The sequence below is a fragment of the Oncorhynchus clarkii genome, chromosome 14, assembly GCF_045791955.1.
Source record: "Oncorhynchus clarkii lewisi isolate Uvic-CL-2024 chromosome 14, UVic_Ocla_1.0, whole genome shotgun sequence".
Classification (NCBI taxonomy): Eukaryota; Metazoa; Chordata; class Actinopteri; order Salmoniformes; family Salmonidae; genus Oncorhynchus; species Oncorhynchus clarkii.
The window spans coordinates 4,566,066-4,586,354 of NC_092160.1; the positions used below are offsets into that span (position 1 = coordinate 4,566,066).

Here is a 20,289-nt window from a genome sequence, read left to right on the forward strand (position 1 = left end):
TGTTTCCTCCGGCGCATTGGTGCGGCTGGCTTCCGGTTTGGATGTGCGCTGTGTTAAAGAAGCAGCGGCTTGGTTGGTTGTGTATCGGAGGACGCATGACTTTCAACCTTCGTCTCTCCCGAGCCCGTACGGGAGTTGTAGCGATGAGACAAGATAGTAGCTACTACAACAATTGGATACTACGAAATTGGGGAGAAAAAGGGGTCAAATTCAAAAAAAAAAAAAAAAAGAGGTTTGCTTCCTTCAAAATTAGAGCCTTAACGGTCCTTTCTTATAAATCTGTTCTGTGCATTTCCCCTGCTGTAGCGTGTGGTTAAATACAACACCCAAGAATGTACAGTCCTCCTCCACTACCTCGATGTCTTGTCCCTGAACAACAGTCATGGGCTGGGTGTCACGTTTTATTTCTACAGTCATTATTCATTTCGGCCACACACACTTGGGTCTAAATTTGGAACAGTTGACAGCAGTGAAACGACACAATTAGCGGTGATGCTACAGTAAGTAAACCAAAGCCACCATCTGCAAAGCCAATGAAATATGGATTCATGAATCATCTCCCACAATGGAAGCTGTTGAGAGGAGAGGACACGTGCTGAGTGTTGCTGCTGCTCAGATGGATTTGGGCTCTGTGTTCTCATAACAGGGCTATGGTGATTACAGAATGGCAGCCTTCCGGAACCTTCGCATCATCCGTCATTCCAAATTGATGTTCACTTTACCACACTTGTGTTGCTCCTGTGACCATGCTTAAAAGCTCCACACACGCATATGACACACACACACACACACACACGCGCACTAGCATGTACAAACACACAAACACAGAGTCACCCATTGGTCCAATATAGTGCTATCCATTTCAAACATATTGGGCTGGGCAAAGTGTGACAGTGTGTGAGTATCATTGAAAAAGAGGTGGATGGGATCTTAGCAGTATGCCACAGTACAGTGCTACAGGGCTGTGAACCGGTTCATGTCCTGACATGAGAGATCTCTGACTGCAGCTCATATATGAGCTCTGTACAGTACATGCAGGCCAGGTAATCTATGTGCTGTTGGATAGGAGACATGTGAGAATGTGTGTGCGGGCGGGTGATTGAGAGCGTGTGTGGGTGTTTTGTGTAAAATATGGCTTGTTTGATAGAAGGTGTCTGAGAACGCGTGTGTGTGTGTGTCCATCTGTCAGTCAATGTGCACAATCCGTGCACAGGATGCAATTCCCAGTTGCACATCCTTCTGGATTCTGCACACAGTACAGCTGGGAGTGAGGTAAAGTTTTATATTTGAACATACCTTATCTCCCTTGAGTCCCACTGGTCCCTGGAGAAAAAAACGAGAGATAACGAGAGAAAAATCAGTTGTTACAAATCTGTGTTTGATGCTGTTCAACTGCGGGGAAAAAATGGATATCGCCACAGGATCTTTTTTTTTTTACCTTCTGCTTAATAAGAAGACTCTGGGGTGATCGCACTCCAACAATAAGGCACATATCTCCCTGATTCACTATTAACAACCAGGGGATGGCATTCAATCAAACAGAATGTGATGATTTTGCCCCATATATCCATGTCACTCACAGAAATACACCTTGTCGAAAGTCATAGGGAGTTTAAAAGTTTTGTCTCTGAACGTGAGCCAGCGTAAAAACGACCTGAGCTCTTTTCGCAAACATTTAGCGACTTTCGCTAATGTTTGCCGACTGAGTAAAAAGCCTCCGGGAGTCCTGTTGAAGGGTTTCTGAGGTAATGAGAAATTACATTCTTCCACCCCTCCCGCAGAGAATGACTTTTCCATGTAATGAGGTAGAACTGTGTTGTTCGGTATGGAGACTGGAGAGGAACCATTCGCTATTATCGCTAAGGGGTTGGCAGCCACAGCGCACTGAAGCTATGCTTTGACTGAGCTAACGCTATTTTGACACACTGTGTGTGTTAGGGATGATTTGACTGGTTGACTGGCTGAGTAGTTCCCCTATGGACAGTGGACTCATAGATGAGCTAATCCTCACTATGGGCCATCCTCTCACCCACCTCTCAGGCACACTGATCTATCTGATGACAGGTGGCACTGGGACTGTGAATGTGGCTCCTGACCGCAGACCGCAAGCCCACTGTGATCGACCATACTGGAAAGATCACAAACCCACCGTGATCGACCATACTGGAGAGCTGTAGGGGACATCTGCTAATAATGTCCTACAGGCCGACAGGTTGAGCTGAACTCAGTGTGTGTGCATGTGTGTGTGAAAAAGAGTCTTTCTGTATTTCTCTCCTACACTGGGTAAGACAAGGAAAGGAAGTGAGTGGAGAAGGGGGAAAAGTGTGAGATGAAAAGAGGGGGTAGAGCGTGGGTAAAAGAGGGTGTAGTGTGAAGGGAAAAGAGGGGGTAGAGTGAGGGGGAAGGGGGTTGGAGTGAAGGAAAAGGGGGGATAGAGCGAGGGGAGAAGGGGGGATATTGTTAGGTGAGATGGGGGTAGAGCGAGGGGGAAGGGGAGTTAGTGTGAAGGAAAAGTGTGAAGGGGAAAAAGAGGGGATAGTGTGAGGGGAAAGAGACGGTAGCGGCAGGGGAAAAGAGGGGATAAAGGAGGGGTAATGCGATTCCCCACTTGTTGACAGGGAGAAGCTTAACTCCTGCTCTCTTCCATTTCCTTCAGGCCCAGAGAGACAGAGAGGAAGAGAGGGGAAGAGTTGGAGAAAAGGAGGGAGGGAAGATCAGGGCACCAAGCTGTCTGGACCTCCAACCTCTCACTCTTCTTCTTCGTCTAGTTTTCTCTCTCTCTCTTGCCCTGGGCATCTTTTATCGTTCCTCTCTAACTCCGTATCCTCCATTTATCCTTTCTCTTTACCCCCTCACTCTCCTTATCCCCCTCTCTTCGTCTACCTTTCTCTTCCTTCCCTCTTTCCACTCACATCCATCTCTCCTGTCACTCCTCCTCTACGGTGTGGTGTGCTGTGAGGTCGCCCATCAGTAAAAACACAGTAAGAAGGCCTGTGCCACACCTGGTTGACTTTAACAGCAGAGCTCTGATTGCTGTGAAAGCCCCTTTAAAGGACAACCCCAGCTTGACATCTTCTTTAGCAGGAAACAACTGATTAATGATGTTTGGAGAGTGCTATTCAAACCGCTCTCAGTGCTCTGCAAGTGTTTCAGTGGATAAATGAGTCCTCTCTTCGTGGCCAAGGCTGAGCAAGGTGGCCGTAGTAATGACTTTTGAGTGTGTGTGTGACTTTCGCCTCTGTCGAAAGTCATAAACTCTCTCTCTCTCTTTTTCACCCTCTCTCCCGCTCTCCTAACCCATTCTCTTCGCCTCGGCTGTTCCCCCTATCCCCAATGTCCTTTCTCCCTGAGTGAGTGTGTGTGGGTAGGGCAGTGTGTTGGGGAAGTGTACCGCCAGGGACTGGCTGATAGATGGGCCCCAGGGCTGGAGTGAATAGGGGTTTCAGTGCTCTGTCCTCAGGCAGAGCTGAGTCATGACTCCAATGAGGTCTGGAGAGGCTGGGACAACTTTTGGAAGGATTACATGATTGCTACTGATGGTAACCTCGCCAACTCACTCTAGATGTATTTTCCAACTAGGACAATAAATAACGATTGATGACGTGCAGAAACGAGTCACCTGTCTTACAGATTCCAATAATCACCTACGTTCACAGACTTATTATATATCATATATATATTATGTGATATATATTATATTATATCCCTGTAACTTTTACGTGTGTCCCACTCCCAACAACATGATAACCACTGCAGGAATGAGAGGAATGAGCGTACCTGACTTCCTTTAGGACCTGGGAGACCCTACGAAGAGGAGAGAGAGTCAATGAGTTAAAATCAATAAAAGATTGCAGTAAAATTCGAGGATGTTTCATTCAACTGTCAAATAGATACTCACTGGTTTGCCATCCATGCCGAGCGGGCCCTACGGAGAGATAGTGAGGGAAAGAGAGAACAAGAGAAAAAGAAAATTAAAAGAGACATATTAACCCATGTGTTTTGAGCAGTGATTGCCCCAGAGATCCATTAGAGAACAGCCTATAAAGTGTGAGTGTGTGTGAGTCAATGAAGTATAAAATGAGTCAATGGCTGCTTGTAAATCTCACTCATGACTCCGAGGACACTGGTTCTGTTTGCCAAACCAACAATGATGTCACCCCTCTAGTACAACATTCTCCCTGTGTGTCTGTCTCACACGCACACATACACACGCACACACACACACACGCACACGCGCACACACACACACACACACACACACGCACACGCACACGCACACGCACACGCACACGCACACACACACACACACACACACACACACACACACACACACACACACACACACAAACTCTGGGCAGAAAAATATCTGTAACAGAGTTGGGTAATGCAACTGACGTCATAAACAAATCGACATAAACAACAGTAAATAACAAAAGTGTTTCATGAACACAAAGTGTTTCATGAGGGGGGGATGGTAGGGGACGCCATGTGTGACTGACGTGTTCTCCGTTTGCTCCCGTGGTATTCTTAAAGTTTATGTGAATTCTGCAGCAGAACCGTATTTATTTTCAAATATTAATTTGGTGATCCCTTTCAGTAAAAACCAAGACTGCTTTGCTTCCGAATGTCAGCATGTCGACCAAACATAAGGCCAAGAGCATGACTTTGAGAAAACCCGGCCTACAAGACCCGCTCTCATCACCGCCCTCCCCTGAGTCTGAGGGCCCGGGGACGCACACTTTACCCGGGGGCGCGGCTTGGCCTGGCGGCGCTGAAATGAACATTCTCGAGGCCATCAGGCTACTACGCTCTGAGATAGTTGAAATGAAAACACAGGTGGTTGCTACGATTGAGGCCAGAATACAGGAGGTTTCTGATACTTTAAAAGCAGATTTAACCATCCTGCGGAACGAGACTGTGCCGGCAATTACATTACTCAAAACAACAACTGCGTCACACACTACAACGATTGCAGCACTGGAGGCCTCTGCTACTAATGTCTCCGATTTAACTACATCCCTGGAGACTGAAGTTAAACGCCTAGCTGCGGATTTGAAAAAGGTGAGGGAGTGCTGTGTGAGTTTAGAGGGATTCTCTCACGGCAATAATCTGAGACTTGTATCAGTCCCAGAGTCCGCTGAAATGCATCGCGCCACGGATTTCGTTTCAGGGCTGCTGAAGGATGTTCTTGCCTTGGATGAAAAGCCCCTGATTGATCGAGCCCACCGGTCGCTGCGCCCCAAAGCCCCGGGATGGGGAGAGGCCCCGTGACATAATTCTTCGAGTGCACTTTTTTCATGAGAAGATGGAGATCCTCCGACGAGCCCGCAATACCACTCTGAGCTTTCAAGGACAAAGCTTTTCCATTTACCAGGACTACTCCCCCACTGTTTCCAGGCAGCGCGCAGCTTTCGGACAGGCCAAACGAGTACTTCGGGACCATCCAAGTGTGAAGTATGGACTGCGATTCCCGGCCTGTTTATGGATATCTCATGAGGGTAAAGACCACACATTTGAATCTCCGGATGAGGCTATGGCTCACATTCAACGTCACATCAAGAAGTCTTGAATATGCTCACAGTGTGGATTGTAAGTACCCCACTTGTGGTACAATTATGTTTAGATATAACAGGCTAGTCTTCTATAGTTGGTGAAACTATTCAGGCTTATTCGATGTGATCTAATGTTTTGATTATCTAGTGTGCGTGCCTTATCTCGCTCACCTATTTAGTTTGTTTACACATTGTCTCAGTGACTCAAAATAGTTTTGGTTATTTGTTTACTGCATCCGTTTGCATTGACCCAGTAAACAGTAAATGTCTCCTGAGGCTACACGGTTTCTGGGGCCTCACTTTCATTTTAAAAGTTTTGAGCGTCATTTATGCCCAGCAAACGTTCAACGTTGCGCACACATAGTTTTTTGGTATTGGTTGTAAGCTGTCTCAGCTTCAACTAGACTACTATTATAATTACTATTATTTTTGATTGTCTAACTACGACTTCCTTACTTCAAATTAGATTTTTGGCTGAGAGCCTTTATACATTTTATTTATTTTCTCTCTCAATGCCTGTTATAAGACGGGTGAATACAATTATATACATCTACAAGTGGTGCTTTTGTCATTCCGTTTGCACAAGGGATTCGCCTTTTTTTTATTTGAAAAAATACATACAAATCTTTCTTTTTGCTGCTTGATCCACTAACAAAACACGACTTTAAAGAGCGGGACTGTGGGTTTAGGTTTAAGACCGCACTCTCACAGACATACTGTGCGAAGAGAACATGTTCTATTTAGGCTTGTACCTCGTTTGGGGAGGTATTGTCTGGGATGGGGGAGGGGGAGGGGGTGGAGGGGGAGGGGGTGGGGGGGCAGGTTGAATTGTTCAGTTCTAATGTTGTCATTCTGTCTTTTTAGTTTTTTTTTCTGTTTTTTTTTCTGTACTTTTACCAAACATTTACCACCGTACATTATTACTCTGGGACAAGTTATTCTGGGGGTTTTGGGCGCTCATTGCTTTTCCATTCTATGCTCTGATGACAGGGTTGAATAACGGGAATGCCCAGAGGGGCCGAAATAATACGATCAAGTACATTTCTTGGAATACGAAAGGGGTTAACAACCCGGTGAAGCGTAAGAGGGTGTTGACGCACTTAAAGGGTTTGAATGCAAATATTGCATTTCTACAAGAGACTCACTTGAGGACTGGTGAGCATTTTAGGATGCGTAAGGACTGGGTTGGTCAAGTGTTCCACTCAAACTTTCATAGTAAATCAAGAGGTGCTGCTATTCTGGTTGATAAAGCTACTCGCTTTGTAGCTTCTGAGGTTATTGCTGATCCTAAGGGACGATACGTCATAGTAACTGGTGAACTGTTTTCTACCCCTCTTGTTTTGGCTAGTGTTTATGCTCCCAATTGGGATGACACAAGTTTAATTTCTTCCTTTCTGTCTGCTATTCCCAATTTAGATTCTCATTTGTTGATTTTAGGGGGGGATTTCAACTGTAAAATGTCCCCAGTTCTGGACAAGTCCTCACAAATAAATACAATTCAATCCTTTCTTCAGAAATATGCTATGTTTGAGGCCTGGCGTTTCCTACATCCTACAGATAGACAGTATTCATTTTATTCTCATGTTCATAAAACATACTCCCGGATTGATTACTTCTTTTTGGACAAAAAACTTCTGCCTAACCTTCGGCAGTGTACTTACGAGAGTATTGTTATCTCTGACCATTCACCATTAGTGCTTGAACTAGAGTTTCCACAGCGACCCCCTAGGTGTTATCAATGGCGTCTCAACCCCATTTTACTCTCAGATAAGGAGTTTGTCAATTTCATTTCTTCTGAAATTACCTTATTCCTAGAAACTAATTCAACACCAGGTATGTCCTGCTCTACCATATGGGAGTCTCTCAAAGCATACCTACGTGGCCAAATTATTTCTTATACAGCCAACCAAAACAGAGTTCGCTCCCAGCGACTTCGGGACCTGAGCGAGTCCATAGCCACATTGGATGAGAAGTATGCTATGGATCCTTCCTCTGATCTGCATAAAGAGCGCCAACTACTCCAATCTGAATTTGATGAGCTTTCTACCAGGCAAGCTGAACAGTTACTCTTGCGAGCTCGATACAAAGTCTATGAACAAGGCGACAAGGCCAGTAAACTCCTTGCACATCAGATCCGTAAATCTGAGGCCTCACGGCTAATCCCACAAATACCACAGTTATACATAAAGAGATCAATGATCAATTTAAACAATTTTACTCTGCGCTATACACCTCTGAATCCCCTCAAGACCCTTTGCTGATTGACTCCTTATTTAATGGCTTGAATATGCCTTCAATTGATACAGACTCCCATGACTGTCTAGAAGAAGAATTTACGCTTGAGGAGATTGTAACAGCAGTGTCCGCAATGAAAAGTGGTAAATCACCGGGTCCGGACGGTTTTCCAACCGAATTTTACAGGACGTTTTCTGGTCTGCTTTGCCCATTCTTGTCCCGACTATTTGCAGAGTGCCTCAATACTTCAAAGCTGCCGCCTAGTCTTTATCAGGCTTCAATTTCATTACTACTAAAGAAAAACAAAGACCCCCTGGAATGTGGATCCTATCGCCCAATCTCGCTTTTAAACTGTGATTACAAAATCCTAGCTAAGCTTTTAGCCATCTGTATGGAAGGCTTGCTGCACCAAGTAATACACTCTGACCAGACTGGCTTTGTGAGAAATAGGCATTTATTTTTCAATATTAGGTGCCTTATGAATATACTGTACTCCCCAGCGTCGGAGGACCCGGAGGTGGTGGTCTCACTTGATGCCGAAAAAGCGTTTGACCGCGTTGAGTGGGATTACCTAACAGCTGCCCTTTATAGATTTGGCTTTGGCCCCAAATTCATTGCGTGGATAAAGATTCTTTATTTTTCCCCCATGGCTTCGGTACGGACTAATAACTTGTCCTCTGACTATTTTCCCTTGCACCGCGGATCCAGACAGGGTTACCCACTCTCCCCCTTGTTGTTTGCTTTGGCAATCGAGCCTCTCGCCATTGCACTACGCTCTAATGATGCCATTCAAGGCATAATCAGGGCGGGCTGGGAGCAGAAAGTCTCGCTATATGCTGACGACCTCCTTTTGTTTATCTCCAATCCCGATACCTCATTGCCACGTGCCCTATCTGTTCTTAAAAAGTTTGGATCAATCTCAGGGTACAAGCTGAATCTAGGCAAGAGTGAGCTTTTTCCGGTAAACAAGGCTGCTTTAAAGTGCTCTTTCACAAGTTCTCAGTTTAGGATTGTCCGGGATCAATTCACTTACTTGGGAGTAAAAGTGACAAGGAAATATTCAAATTTGTTTCAGGAAAACTTTGTTGCTCTAGCAGACAGATTGAAACAATCTTTTACTTTTTGGAATTCGCTACCCCTTTCTCTTATCGGAAGGGTTAATGTCATTAAAATGAATGTGTTGCCCAAATTTCTATATTTATTTCAATGTTTACCCATTTTTATTCCAAAATCTTTTTTTATTTCACTGGATCAAACATTCATGCATTTTATTTGGGATGGCAAGGTACCACGGATTGGTAGAAAACATTTACAGAAGCCTAGGTCATTGGGGGGTTTAGCTCTACCAAATTTTCAGACATACTACTGGGCTGCAAATTTTAGAGCCGTTCTGTACTGGCTGCAGACTGATCCTACTGGCCCTAGACCACTCTGGGTCCAGATGGAGTCTGAATCGTGTAAACCTGCAGCACTTTCCTCTGTGCTGTGCTCGTCTCTCCCAGTGTCCCTAGGCAAAAGGTGTGCCAACCCAATTGTAAAGCAGTCTCTTAAAATTTGGAATCAGTTCCGTTTAGCCTTTAGCCTCCGAGGCTTTTCTCTATCGGGCCCAATCAATCAGAACATTTTATTTCCTCCATCTTTGAATGATGGGGCTTTTGGCATTTGGCACTCACTAGGCCTTTCCTCGCTAGCCCAATTATTCTTTGATGGTACATTTGCCTCTTTTTCTCAGCTGCAGGAAAAGTTCAATCTCCCCCGTTCCCACTTTTTCCGCTATCTCCAGACTAGAAACTTTGTCAGGGCTAATACACCTGGATTTCCCAATAGGCCTGCGAATACAGCTATAGAGAGCATCTTGGAGCTGAACAAGCTTCCTAGGGGCGCAATTTCAGATGTGTATGCAATCATTCATGACTTACAGAACCCTTCTTTGGTGCCTTTAAAGACTCGATGGGAAAAGGATTTGGGGGAGGAACTTGGGGAAGACGCCTGGGAATCTGTGCTGCACAGGGTGCACTCGTCCTCTTTTAGCACTAGACACAGCCTCATTCAATTCAAGGTGGTTCACCGTATCCACTGGTCGGGGGCCAAACTTGGAAGAATATTATCTGATTTTGATCCTACCTGTGTCAGATGTAAGGTGGAACCAGCCACACTGTTGCATATGTTTTGGGGCTGTCATAAACTGTCAGGTTTCTGGGAATTAATATTTAAATGTTTCTCTGATATATTACACTGTTATAGATCCGTCTCCCCTTACAGCCCTTTTTGGAGTACTGCCCATGGGTACCCCCCTATCAAGAATCCAGTCGGACACTGTTGCTTATACAACTCTTTTAGCTAGACGGCTAATACTACAGAACTGGAAGATGGCAGCTCCCCCATCTTATAAATATTGGGTGAGGGATGTGTTGTGCTCTCTGAAACTAGAAAAAATTCAATTCAATTCACGTGGGAACCCCAAACTGTTTGATGAGGCTTGGTCTCCATTCCGGTCTTACTTTAAACAGTCCATCCTCTGATGGACGTGGACTGGGAGATGTTTCGTATTGCGTCAGATAACAACATTGACGAATACGCTGATTCGGTGTGCGAGTTCATTAGAACGTGCGTTGAAGATGTCGTTCCCATAGCAACGATTAAAACATTCCCTAACCAGAAACCGTGGATTGATGGCAGCATTCGTGTGAAACTGAAAGCGCGAACCACTGCTTTTAATCAGGGCAAGGTGTCTGGTAACATGACCGAATACAAACAGTGCAGCTATTCCCTCCGCAAGGCTATCAAACAAGCTAAGCGCCAGTACAGAGACAAAGTAGAATCTCAATTCAACGGCTCAGACACAAGAGGCATGTGGCAGGGTCTACAGTCAATCACGGACTACAGGAAGAAATCCAGCCCAGTCACGGACCAGGATGTCTTGCTCCCAGGCAGACTAAATAACTTTTTTGTCCGCTTTGAGGACAATACAGTGCCACTGACACGGCCTGCAACGAAAACATGCGGTCTCTCCTTCACTGCAGCCGAGGTGAGTAAGACATTTAAACGTGTTAACCCTCGCAAGGCTGCAGGCCCAGACGGCATCCCCAGCCGCGCCCTCAGAGCATGCGCAAACCAGCTGGCCGGTGTGTTTACGGACATATTCAATCAATCCCTATACCAGTCTGCTGTTCCCACATGCTTCAAGAGGGCCACCATTGTTCCTGTTCCCAAGAAAGCTAAGGTAACTGAGCTAAACGACTACCGCCCCGTAGCACTCACATCCGTCATCATGAAGTGCTTTGAGAGACTAGTCAAGGACCATATCATCTCCACCCTACCTGACACCCTAGACCCACTCCAATTTGCTTACCGCCCAAATAGGTCCACAGACGATGCAATCTCAACCACACTGCACACTGCCCTAACCCATCTGGACAAGAGGAATACCTATGTGAGAATGCTGTTCACTGACTACAGCTCGGCATTCAACACCATAGTACCCTCCAAGCTCGTCATCAAGCTCGAGACCCTGGGTCTCGACCCCGCCCTGTGCAACTGGGTACTGGACTTCCTGACGGGCCGCCCCCAGGTGGTGAGGGTAGGCAACAACATCTCCTCCCCGCTGATCCTCAACACTGGGGCCCCACAAGGGTGCGTTCTGAGCCCTCTCCTGTACTCCCTGTTCACCCACGACTGCGTGGCCACGCACGCCTCCAACTCAATCATTAAGTTTGCGGACGACACAACAGTGGTAGGCTTGATTACCAACAACGACGAGACGGCCTACAGGGAGGAGGTGAGGGCCCTCGGAGTGTGGTGTCAGGAAAATAACCTCACACTTAACGTCAACAAAACTAAGGAGATGATTGTGGACTTCAGGAAACAGCAGAGGGAACACCCCCCTATCCACATCGATGGAACAGTAGTGTAGAGGGTAGCAAGTTTTAAGTTCCTCGGCATACACATCACAGACAAACTGAATTGGTCCACTCACACAGACAGCATCGTGAAGAAGGCGCAGCAGCGCCTCTTCAACCTCAGGAGGCTGAAGAAATTCGGCTTGTCACCAAAAGCACTCACAAACTTCTACAGATGCACAATCGAGAGCATCCTGGCGGGCTGTATCACCGCCTGGTATGGCAACTGCACCGCCCTCAACCGTAAGGCTCTCCAGAGGGTAGTGAGGTCTGCACAACGCATCACCGGGGGCAAACTACCTGCCCTCCAGGACACCTACACCACCCGATGTCACAGGAAGGCCATAAAGATCATCAAGGACATCAACCACCCGAGCCACTGCCTGTTCACCCCGCTATCATCCAGAAGGCGAGGTCAGTACAGGTGCATCAAAGCTGGGACCGAGAGACTGAAAAACAGCTTCTATCTCAAGGCCATCAGACTGTTAAACAGCCACCACTAACACTGAGTGGCTGCTGCCAACACACTGACACTGACTCAACTCCAGCCACTTTAATAATGGGAATTGATGGGAAATGATGTAAATATATCACTAGCCACTTTAAACAATGCTACCTTATATAATGTTACTTACCCTACATTATTCATCTCATATGCATACGTATATACTGTACTCTATATCATCGACTGTATCCTTATGTAATACATGTATCACTAGCCACTTTAAACTATGCCACTTTGTTTACATACTCATCTCATTTGTACATACTGTACTCGATACCATCTACTGTATCTTGCCTATGCTGCTCTGTACCATCACTCATTCATATATCCTTATGTACATATTCTTTATCCCCTTACACTGTGTACAAGACAGTAGTTTTGGAATTGTTAGTTAGATTACTTGTTATTACTGCATTGTCGGAACTAGAAGCACAAGCATTTCGCTACACTCGCATTAACATCTGCTAACCATGTGTATGTGACAAATAAAATTTGATTTGATTTGATTTGATTTGGCATTCCAATTAATACTAAAATAAGTCTGTGACTTAAGGGTTGGGGGAGTTTCTCTCTGTGTTTTTGCTGGGGGGGGGATTAAGATCCATGTGCTTATTGATTGTGGTCCGCAGATGCCTTGTTCATCTTGCCCAGGCAGAGACTGAAGTGTGAGCTTGTTTTTCCCAGTTATTTATACATTTTGTTCACGCCTACATGAATAATCATTTTATTTTTTTTATTTTAAAGCATTGTAAACTTTTTTTTTGTCCAGTGGATGGTCGGTCTGTGGCCATGACTCTCTGTGAGTGGTTGCATTTCTCCACCCTTATCCCTTGACTGTTTACAGGAACAATGGTGAGATGTTTGCCCTGTCCCTGTACTATAGATTGCCCTTTAACCTCTGTAGCCTTCTGCCCGGTGTGTTTAACTTGTCTAAAGTATGGTATCTTTAAAGCTATTTTTTTATTTGTATTTTTATTTGTATTTTTTTTCTAGTTGAGTATATTATTTATATTGCTTTGTCTTGTCTGTATGTGTGTATGTTCAAAACTTAATAAACAGAGTTAAAAAAAAAAAAAAAAGTGTTTCATGAGTGAGCCAAAGGTGGAGGAGGAAAGGAAAAAGACAAAAGGTGAGTGTTTAAACACATTATATATCCTGCCCCATTTGGTGTGTGTGTTTGCACAGATCAAGTATGCAGACATTTGCGCAGTCTTGCACTAATTGGAAAATGTTCTGGCTGGCGCTCTCATTGCCTTCCTTATTGTTTTCCTTACAAATAATAACTTTGGAGATGTGTACATTCCTATCAAAGTAAGTTCTTTATTTTCTGTATATCGTGTTGTTGTTTCTACTGTAGGCACATACAGTATGTATATAATTATGTATGCATGTTTGTATGGAGCATAATATATTTGCAGTTTTATTCACATGTTTTCAAGTACTGGTGACAAATAATGCATTCCGATGATTGCATAGATTATAATAGACACCTAGGATGTATATAAAATACTTTTTGAAGGTTACACTGATTATAATGAGCTTATGCTAAGCTATGTGCCAGCTATGTGTGGCGCCATGTTTGTTAACATTATACAATGCATTCTGGGTGTCACGTAAACATCTGTCAGACCAAAGATGTTATAATGAGGTGAAGGAATGGTTCACTCATCTTTCAGGTAAATGTCCGGAAGTGAATGAAGGGAAGTGAATGATCATAGACAATACACCCCCTTCAACCAAACTCATCTTGTCTCCTCTTATTATCTTCGGGCTGATGCGAAAAAACAAACATGGTGACAAATAAATAGAAAGTGTTTTACCCAATTATTTAGATCAATGGTGAGCTCTTCCGTGATGTACTGAATTATAAATAGTAATTGCTATTAGCTAATTTATATTGTGGTTTCTGTCAGCCGAGAGAAATACAAATATGACCGCTTGTGTTACGTCAATCTTACCTCAGTTAGCGCTAGGACAAATGTAGCCTACATTTTCCGGTTTGAATGATTGTGTTATGCTGTAGCTACTTCTGTGAATGTCTGAACATTGCATCCAAAAATATACTGGTTACATTCTGGACTGTGTAAGGACTGTGTTTGTGCAAAATGTTTCTGTGAAAAAACAGTGTGGTCAGCTCAAATGCTGATTGTTGAGTCAATCAAAACTGGACGTTATAAATAAGCGTTGAAATCACACCGGTTTGAGTGTACGCTGCAGGGACCACTGTAGAATGATCACATCCATTTGTTGGTACGTGTGAAAAGGTTAAGAATTTCGAGTCTCATAGCAAAGGGTCTGGATACTTATGTAAAGAAGTTATTTTTTATATATTTTCTATTTTTAAATTCTAACAATCTGTTTTTTCTTTGTCATTATGTGGTATTGTGTGTAGATTTCTGAGAAAAAAAGTATATTTAATCCATTTTAAAATAAGGACGTAATGTAACAAAATGTGGAAAAAGTCAAGGGGTCTGAATACACACCGAAGGCACTATATAACGTTATCTAGGGGTTCTGTACACCACCGCCCATCGATCTACACATTGTAGAGAAGCCATTGAAAAGTAACAGTTGAGATGGGTAAGGGCTGTAACAATGTTCATTGATGCCCCCGGGCACTGAGATTTCCTTGACAATATGCACCCCCGGGCTCCTGCTTTGTCATCGTTTCTGCGATGTGGCAATGAATGACTAAAGTTTTATACGATTTATAGTAATTCTGTATGGAGATTAGAAAGAAGAGAATATTTTCCCCGAATGTGCTGTTAAATAGAACACGAGTGAATATGTAAACCCCTGTATGAAAAGAACACTGGTGTAGAGGAGGAATTTGTGATGCAACACAAATGTATAATGGGTTACTAGGGATAAAGATGAAGGAACAATGGAAAATAATAATAATAATAATGATAATAATAATTGATTATTACAATTTATTTTACTCCCGATGGAGTTTTTGTTGATATCCCAAATGATGACATTCTAAACCAATTTGTGAGTAGGCAAAATGGAAACTGTCTGTGCTGTCTCAGGTGCCAGACTTATTATGGACAGAGCACGCCATCTACAGGGGACTGATAGACAGTGCCAACCCAGTTAATACATATTGATCCCTCCAAAGCATTACATATGAATCTTAAAATAATAGACATCTAATAAATATTGAAGCAGAAAATGAATATTCAACAGAGATTGGTAATAAAAATATATAGTAACTTTTTGAAGGTACTAAAATGAAAAGAATGCCTTCTAATATGGAGAAAGTTATCATGTTTGTTTTGTTTTAAACCTTGTAATGGGGAAAAGCAGAACATTGTTTGAGAGTGATCCAGGTGCAATAGCAGTAGTGATTGAGGTGCTCCTATTGGAAAGGGAGTCCTAGTTGAAAGAAACAGATATGGAGACTTGTGAAAGTAACAGAGTATATAGAAATAAGCTTTCAGATAGCATTCTAATAATGCAATATCTTAGCAATTTGAAGAAGTAAATGTTTCAATACAAGGTCACATGACAGATAGAGGGATTGAGCATTGGGACTGATATTAAATTAGAGGCTGCCATCTGGTGTTTGGGTTTGAGATAAGCTTCCTGTGGAACATTAGATAGCAACCAGTACAAACTTTACTCAAACTGGCTGTAAGGGACACAGTGTGGGTAAAGGACACAATGAGGAAATTTGGGACAGAGGTATGAATAATTGAATAAAACATGTTTTTGACAATGTATTACTCAATTCTATAGTTTGGGTGGCACCAGTTATTTATTAAGCAAGAACGTAATGTCATCTAAAACAATCATATTTTTCCATTAAGTGAACTGTGTCCAGAATGAAGTAGATCCAAGTAAATGTTTTGAGTACCGAATGTTGAGCTGATAAGCCAGCACCAACTTTTTGAAGGTCCTAGTAGGTTTGTTAAAACCTGTTGCGACTCTAGGGGCAGTATTTTCATTTTTGGAAAAAAAACGTTCCCGTTTTAAACGGGATATTTTGTCAGGACAAGATGCTAGAATATGCATATAATTGACGGATTTGGATAGAAAACACTCTAACGTTTCCAAAACTGTAAAGATATTGTCTGTGAGTATAACATAACTGATGTTGCAGGCGAAAGCCTGAGAAAAATCCAATCCGGAAGTGCCCCATATTTTGAAAGCGCTGCGTTCCAATGAGTCCCTATTGAGCTGTGAATGTGCTATCAACCAGCTTACGCTTTCTACGTATTCCCCAAGGTGTCTACAGCATTGTGACGTAGTTTTACGCATTTATGTTGAAGAATAGCCGTAGGCGGCTACATTGCGTAAGTGGTCACCTGATGGCTCCCAGGGTGACTCTCACGTAAAATACAGAGGTAGCCATTACTCCAATCGGTCCTACTGAAAAACTAATTGTCCCGATGGATATATTATCTAATAGATATTTAAAAATCACCTTGAGGATTGATTATAAACAACGTTTGCCATGTTTCTGTCGATATTATGGAGCTAATTTTGAATATTTTTCGCCGTTTTCGTGACTGAAATTTCCGGGCGATTTCTCAGCCAAACGTGAAGAACGGAGCTATTTCGCCTACAAAAATAACATTTTGGGAAAAAATGAATTTTGGCTATACTGGGAGTCTCGTGAGTGAAAACATCCGAAGTTCATCAAAGGTAAACTATTTAATTTGATTGCTTTTCTGATTTGTGACAAGGTTGCCTGCTGCTAGCAAGGCATAATGCTATGCTAGGCTATCGATAAACTTACACAAATGCTTGTCTAGCTTTGGCTGTAAAGCTTATTTTGAAAATCTGAGATGACAGGATGATTAACAAAAGGCTAAGCTGTGTCTCAGTATATTTCATTTGTGATTTTCATGAATAGGAATATTTTCTATGGATATTTATGTCTGTTGCGTTATGCAAATTAGTGTCAGGCGATGATTACGCTCCCGCATGCGGGATGGGGAGTCAGTAGAGGTATAAACAACAGGTTTCATATTTTGACTAGTTTATGTCCCAAGAACAGTTTGTACAGAGTTGTATTTCAATGCAACAGGTCAAACTGACAACGATTACAAGAGAAGGGCTCTGGGATTGTTTACTTTAGAAGGTGCCTATGCAGCTTGATGGGACACTGTATCATCTAATGTGTCTGATGTATAATTCTATATATAAGCAAAGTTTTTTTTACATGCTTATCAATAATTCTGTATCTCTCCCTTTGAAAGGCTTCCTATGGCAAGTGCCTTGGGACAGCAGTTAAAGTTACCCGGATCCAGCTATTAAGGGAGCTCGCAAATTAAGTAAGGCCTGGCCATTTTGTTTGTTTTTACTACGCACAGGCCAGCACCCACACACAACCCACCTGTTAATGAATACGTGTTAGTGAATAATACTCTGATTTATTGTGAGTCTTTTTATTTTTTACGGGTTAGAAAGGATGCTGTACACAAATTATATTTTCTGAAGTTTATATTGTCAGAGTTTTGGTATCACACAAGTACAGTGCCTTGCGAAAGTATTCGGCCCCCTTGAACTTTGTGACCTTTTGCCACATTTCAGGCTTCAAACATAAAGATATAAAACTGTATTCTTTTGTGAAGAATCAACAACAAGTGGGACACAATCATGAAGTGGAACAACATTTATTGGATATTTCAAACTTTTTTAACAAATCAAAAACTGAAAAATTGGCGTTGGTAGATTTGCAGTGGTCTGATACTCCTCCCATTTCAATATTATCGCTTGCACAGTGCTCCTTGGGATGTTTAAAGCTTGGGAAATATTTTTGTATCCAAATCCGGCTTTAAACTTCTTCACAACAGTATCTCGGACCTGCCTGGTGTGTTCCTTGTTCTTCATGATGCTCTCTGCGCTTTTAACGGACCTCTGAGACTATCACAGTGCAGGTGTATTTATACGGAGACTTGATTACACACAGGTGGATTGTATTTATCATCATTAGTCATTTAGGTCAACATTGGATCATTCAGAGATCCTCACTGAACTTCTGGAGAGAGTTTGCTGCACTGAAAGTAAAGGGGCTGAATAATTTTGCACGCCCAATTTTTCAGTTTTTGAATTGTTAAAAAAAGTTGAAATATCCAATAAATGTCGTTCCACTTCTTGATTGTGTCCCATTTGTTGTAGATTCTTCACAAAAAAATACAGTTTTATATCTTTATGTTTGAAGCCTGAAATGTGGCAAAAGGTCGCAAAGTTCAAGGGGGCCGAATACTTTCGCAAGGCACTGTACATTCTCCTAATTATGATTTGGAAAGACAAGGCTTCTAGAGACAGAGCTATGCCCCTACATTGTGAGGAGAGCCACTAGATTGTAGCTTGGGCTAACCTTGCCCCAATATGCATGTGCCCTGAACCAAATTTGGGAGACCTCTAGAGACGTAGAGAAAATTGGCAATGCTAAAGGAATTGTGTAAATTGGCACTGCAAAACAGACTATCTTTTGGCAATCATTGGCCATGAATGTTTTACTTTTATCCCAGATCACTCTTCTAATATGACTGATCTCACCGAACACATTGCCACTGTTGCTAAGAATAATTCCCCACAACCAGAGGGGACGCCTGCAACTTGGTTGGAATCCCTGTTTGGAAGTTGGGGATCCCAAATTGCCAAATGGGCTGCAGCGGGTATTTTTTTCGTAGTTTTTCTAATTTTGTTATTTAACATGCTGTGTATGTGTGTGTATTTTTGATAAATTCACTTCCGTTAATAGAAGTATAACCTTTTCTATGATGATAGTATTACCATACTAATTCAATTGTATAACCTAGAATGAAGGGTTTGAAAATATGAAGTGTCCGGTTTCATGTGTCGATTTCCCTTACTTTAATAGAAATGTGATAGACCCTTGTTTTGAGAAAGAAAGATATCCCAGTTTCAAGGTCTCAGCTTAGAAAAGCAGCCTCGTGAGGTATTGGTCTGTCAAATACATGACCCGGTATTGGTCGGTCACATGAATGAAGCAAACGTCAATGATGAATTAGCTAATGAATAAGCCAAATCATGCAAATATGACTTGCCTGCAGTATATAAGAGAACTAACGGGACTACCTCGTGAGAGCTCCTGATCGACATGTGTACAATAGTGCATTGAGTTGGTTGGAATCTCTCCAGCGCGCTGATAATAAACAATTATTCATTTAAGTTTGACTCCAGGTGTCTCTGTGTAGCTTTGGGCTGTTAGGTTCTATCTGCAAGAAGATGATTCTGAGATAATTGGCTTTAAAGTTCTGCACCCTCATTGGTTTGAATGGTGGCAGCAATTTTTATCTTGTATTCCTTTGATCTTAACAACATGAATGTGGGTATTTAGAGTCATATATAGATATTATTGAACAGAATAAGGCTATGTCAATAACTCTATTTTGACAAAAAAAATGTGAAAAAATTGTGAAACCAGGTAAATGGTCTCAGAGGTCAATGATTTCAAGCATGCAAGAAGGGTTGCATGCCCCACTAGGACTGGAGCTGTGTGTCAGAAGTGTAAGCGTGTGTGTCAGAAGTGTAAGTGTGTGTGTGTGTAGTAGTAATGCAGGGCTGAATGCTCTACAAACCCTCATTTCCTTCAATGATCCCCACTGTGGTACACAACATGGACGTGCAGGGCAGACAGTGTCTTCATCACCCTGTGAAACACACCTCCCTGTGTGTGCGTGTGTGTGTATGCGTCTGTCTGTTTATCTGTGTGTGTATGTGTGTGTGGGTGATACGTCTGGGAACGTTTAAGTAGCCCTGGTCCCCCTGAGACTCGTCAGAATGAGTAGATGAGGTGCGCACAGTGAGGTCACCGTTGGCAGGAAGACTGAATCAGACCAAAGGACGACTGATTTACGATCCCCAACAAGCCACACAACAGTCTGTGAACAAGACATTTGTGTGTGTTTGTTCTCTGTGTGACCGTATTGTGAGTTGGTCTACATCTGTGTGTTCTACATCTCTGTGTGCTCTTATGTGAGTATGTCTACGTCTGTGTGTGTTTGTTCTCTGTGTGACCGTATTGTGAGTTGGTCTACATCTGTGTGTTCTACATCTCTGTGTGCTCTTATGTGAGTATGTCTACGTCTGTGGGTGTGTGTGTCTCTGTGTCTGTGAA

The 20,289-nt window shown here is 42.9% G+C and overlaps 1 protein-coding gene across 7 annotated transcripts in view; it reads right to left on the reverse strand.

The window, feature by feature from the left end:
• The window catches only part of LOC139366153 (collagen alpha-1(XXIII) chain-like), a 220,588-nt gene that overhangs the window by 31,491 nt on the left and 168,808 nt on the right, over positions 1–20,289 (reverse strand). For 5 of the 7 annotated variants that reach the window (XM_071103311.1, XM_071103310.1, XM_071103307.1 and 2 more), the window contains 3 exons: positions 3,899–3,925; positions 3,778–3,804; positions 1,297–1,323 (listed from right to left, as the gene is read on the reverse strand). In XM_071103311.1, the coding sequence (XP_070959412.1) occupies positions 1,297–1,323; positions 3,778–3,804; positions 3,899–3,913 (69 nt within the window). In that variant the 5' untranslated portion in view covers positions 3,914–3,925. Of the gene's footprint in view, positions 1–1,296; positions 1,324–3,777; positions 3,805–3,898; positions 3,926–5,371; positions 5,545–20,289 lie in introns of those variants that run through there. The other 2 variants (XM_071103313.1, XM_071103312.1) reach the window with 2 other exon arrangements.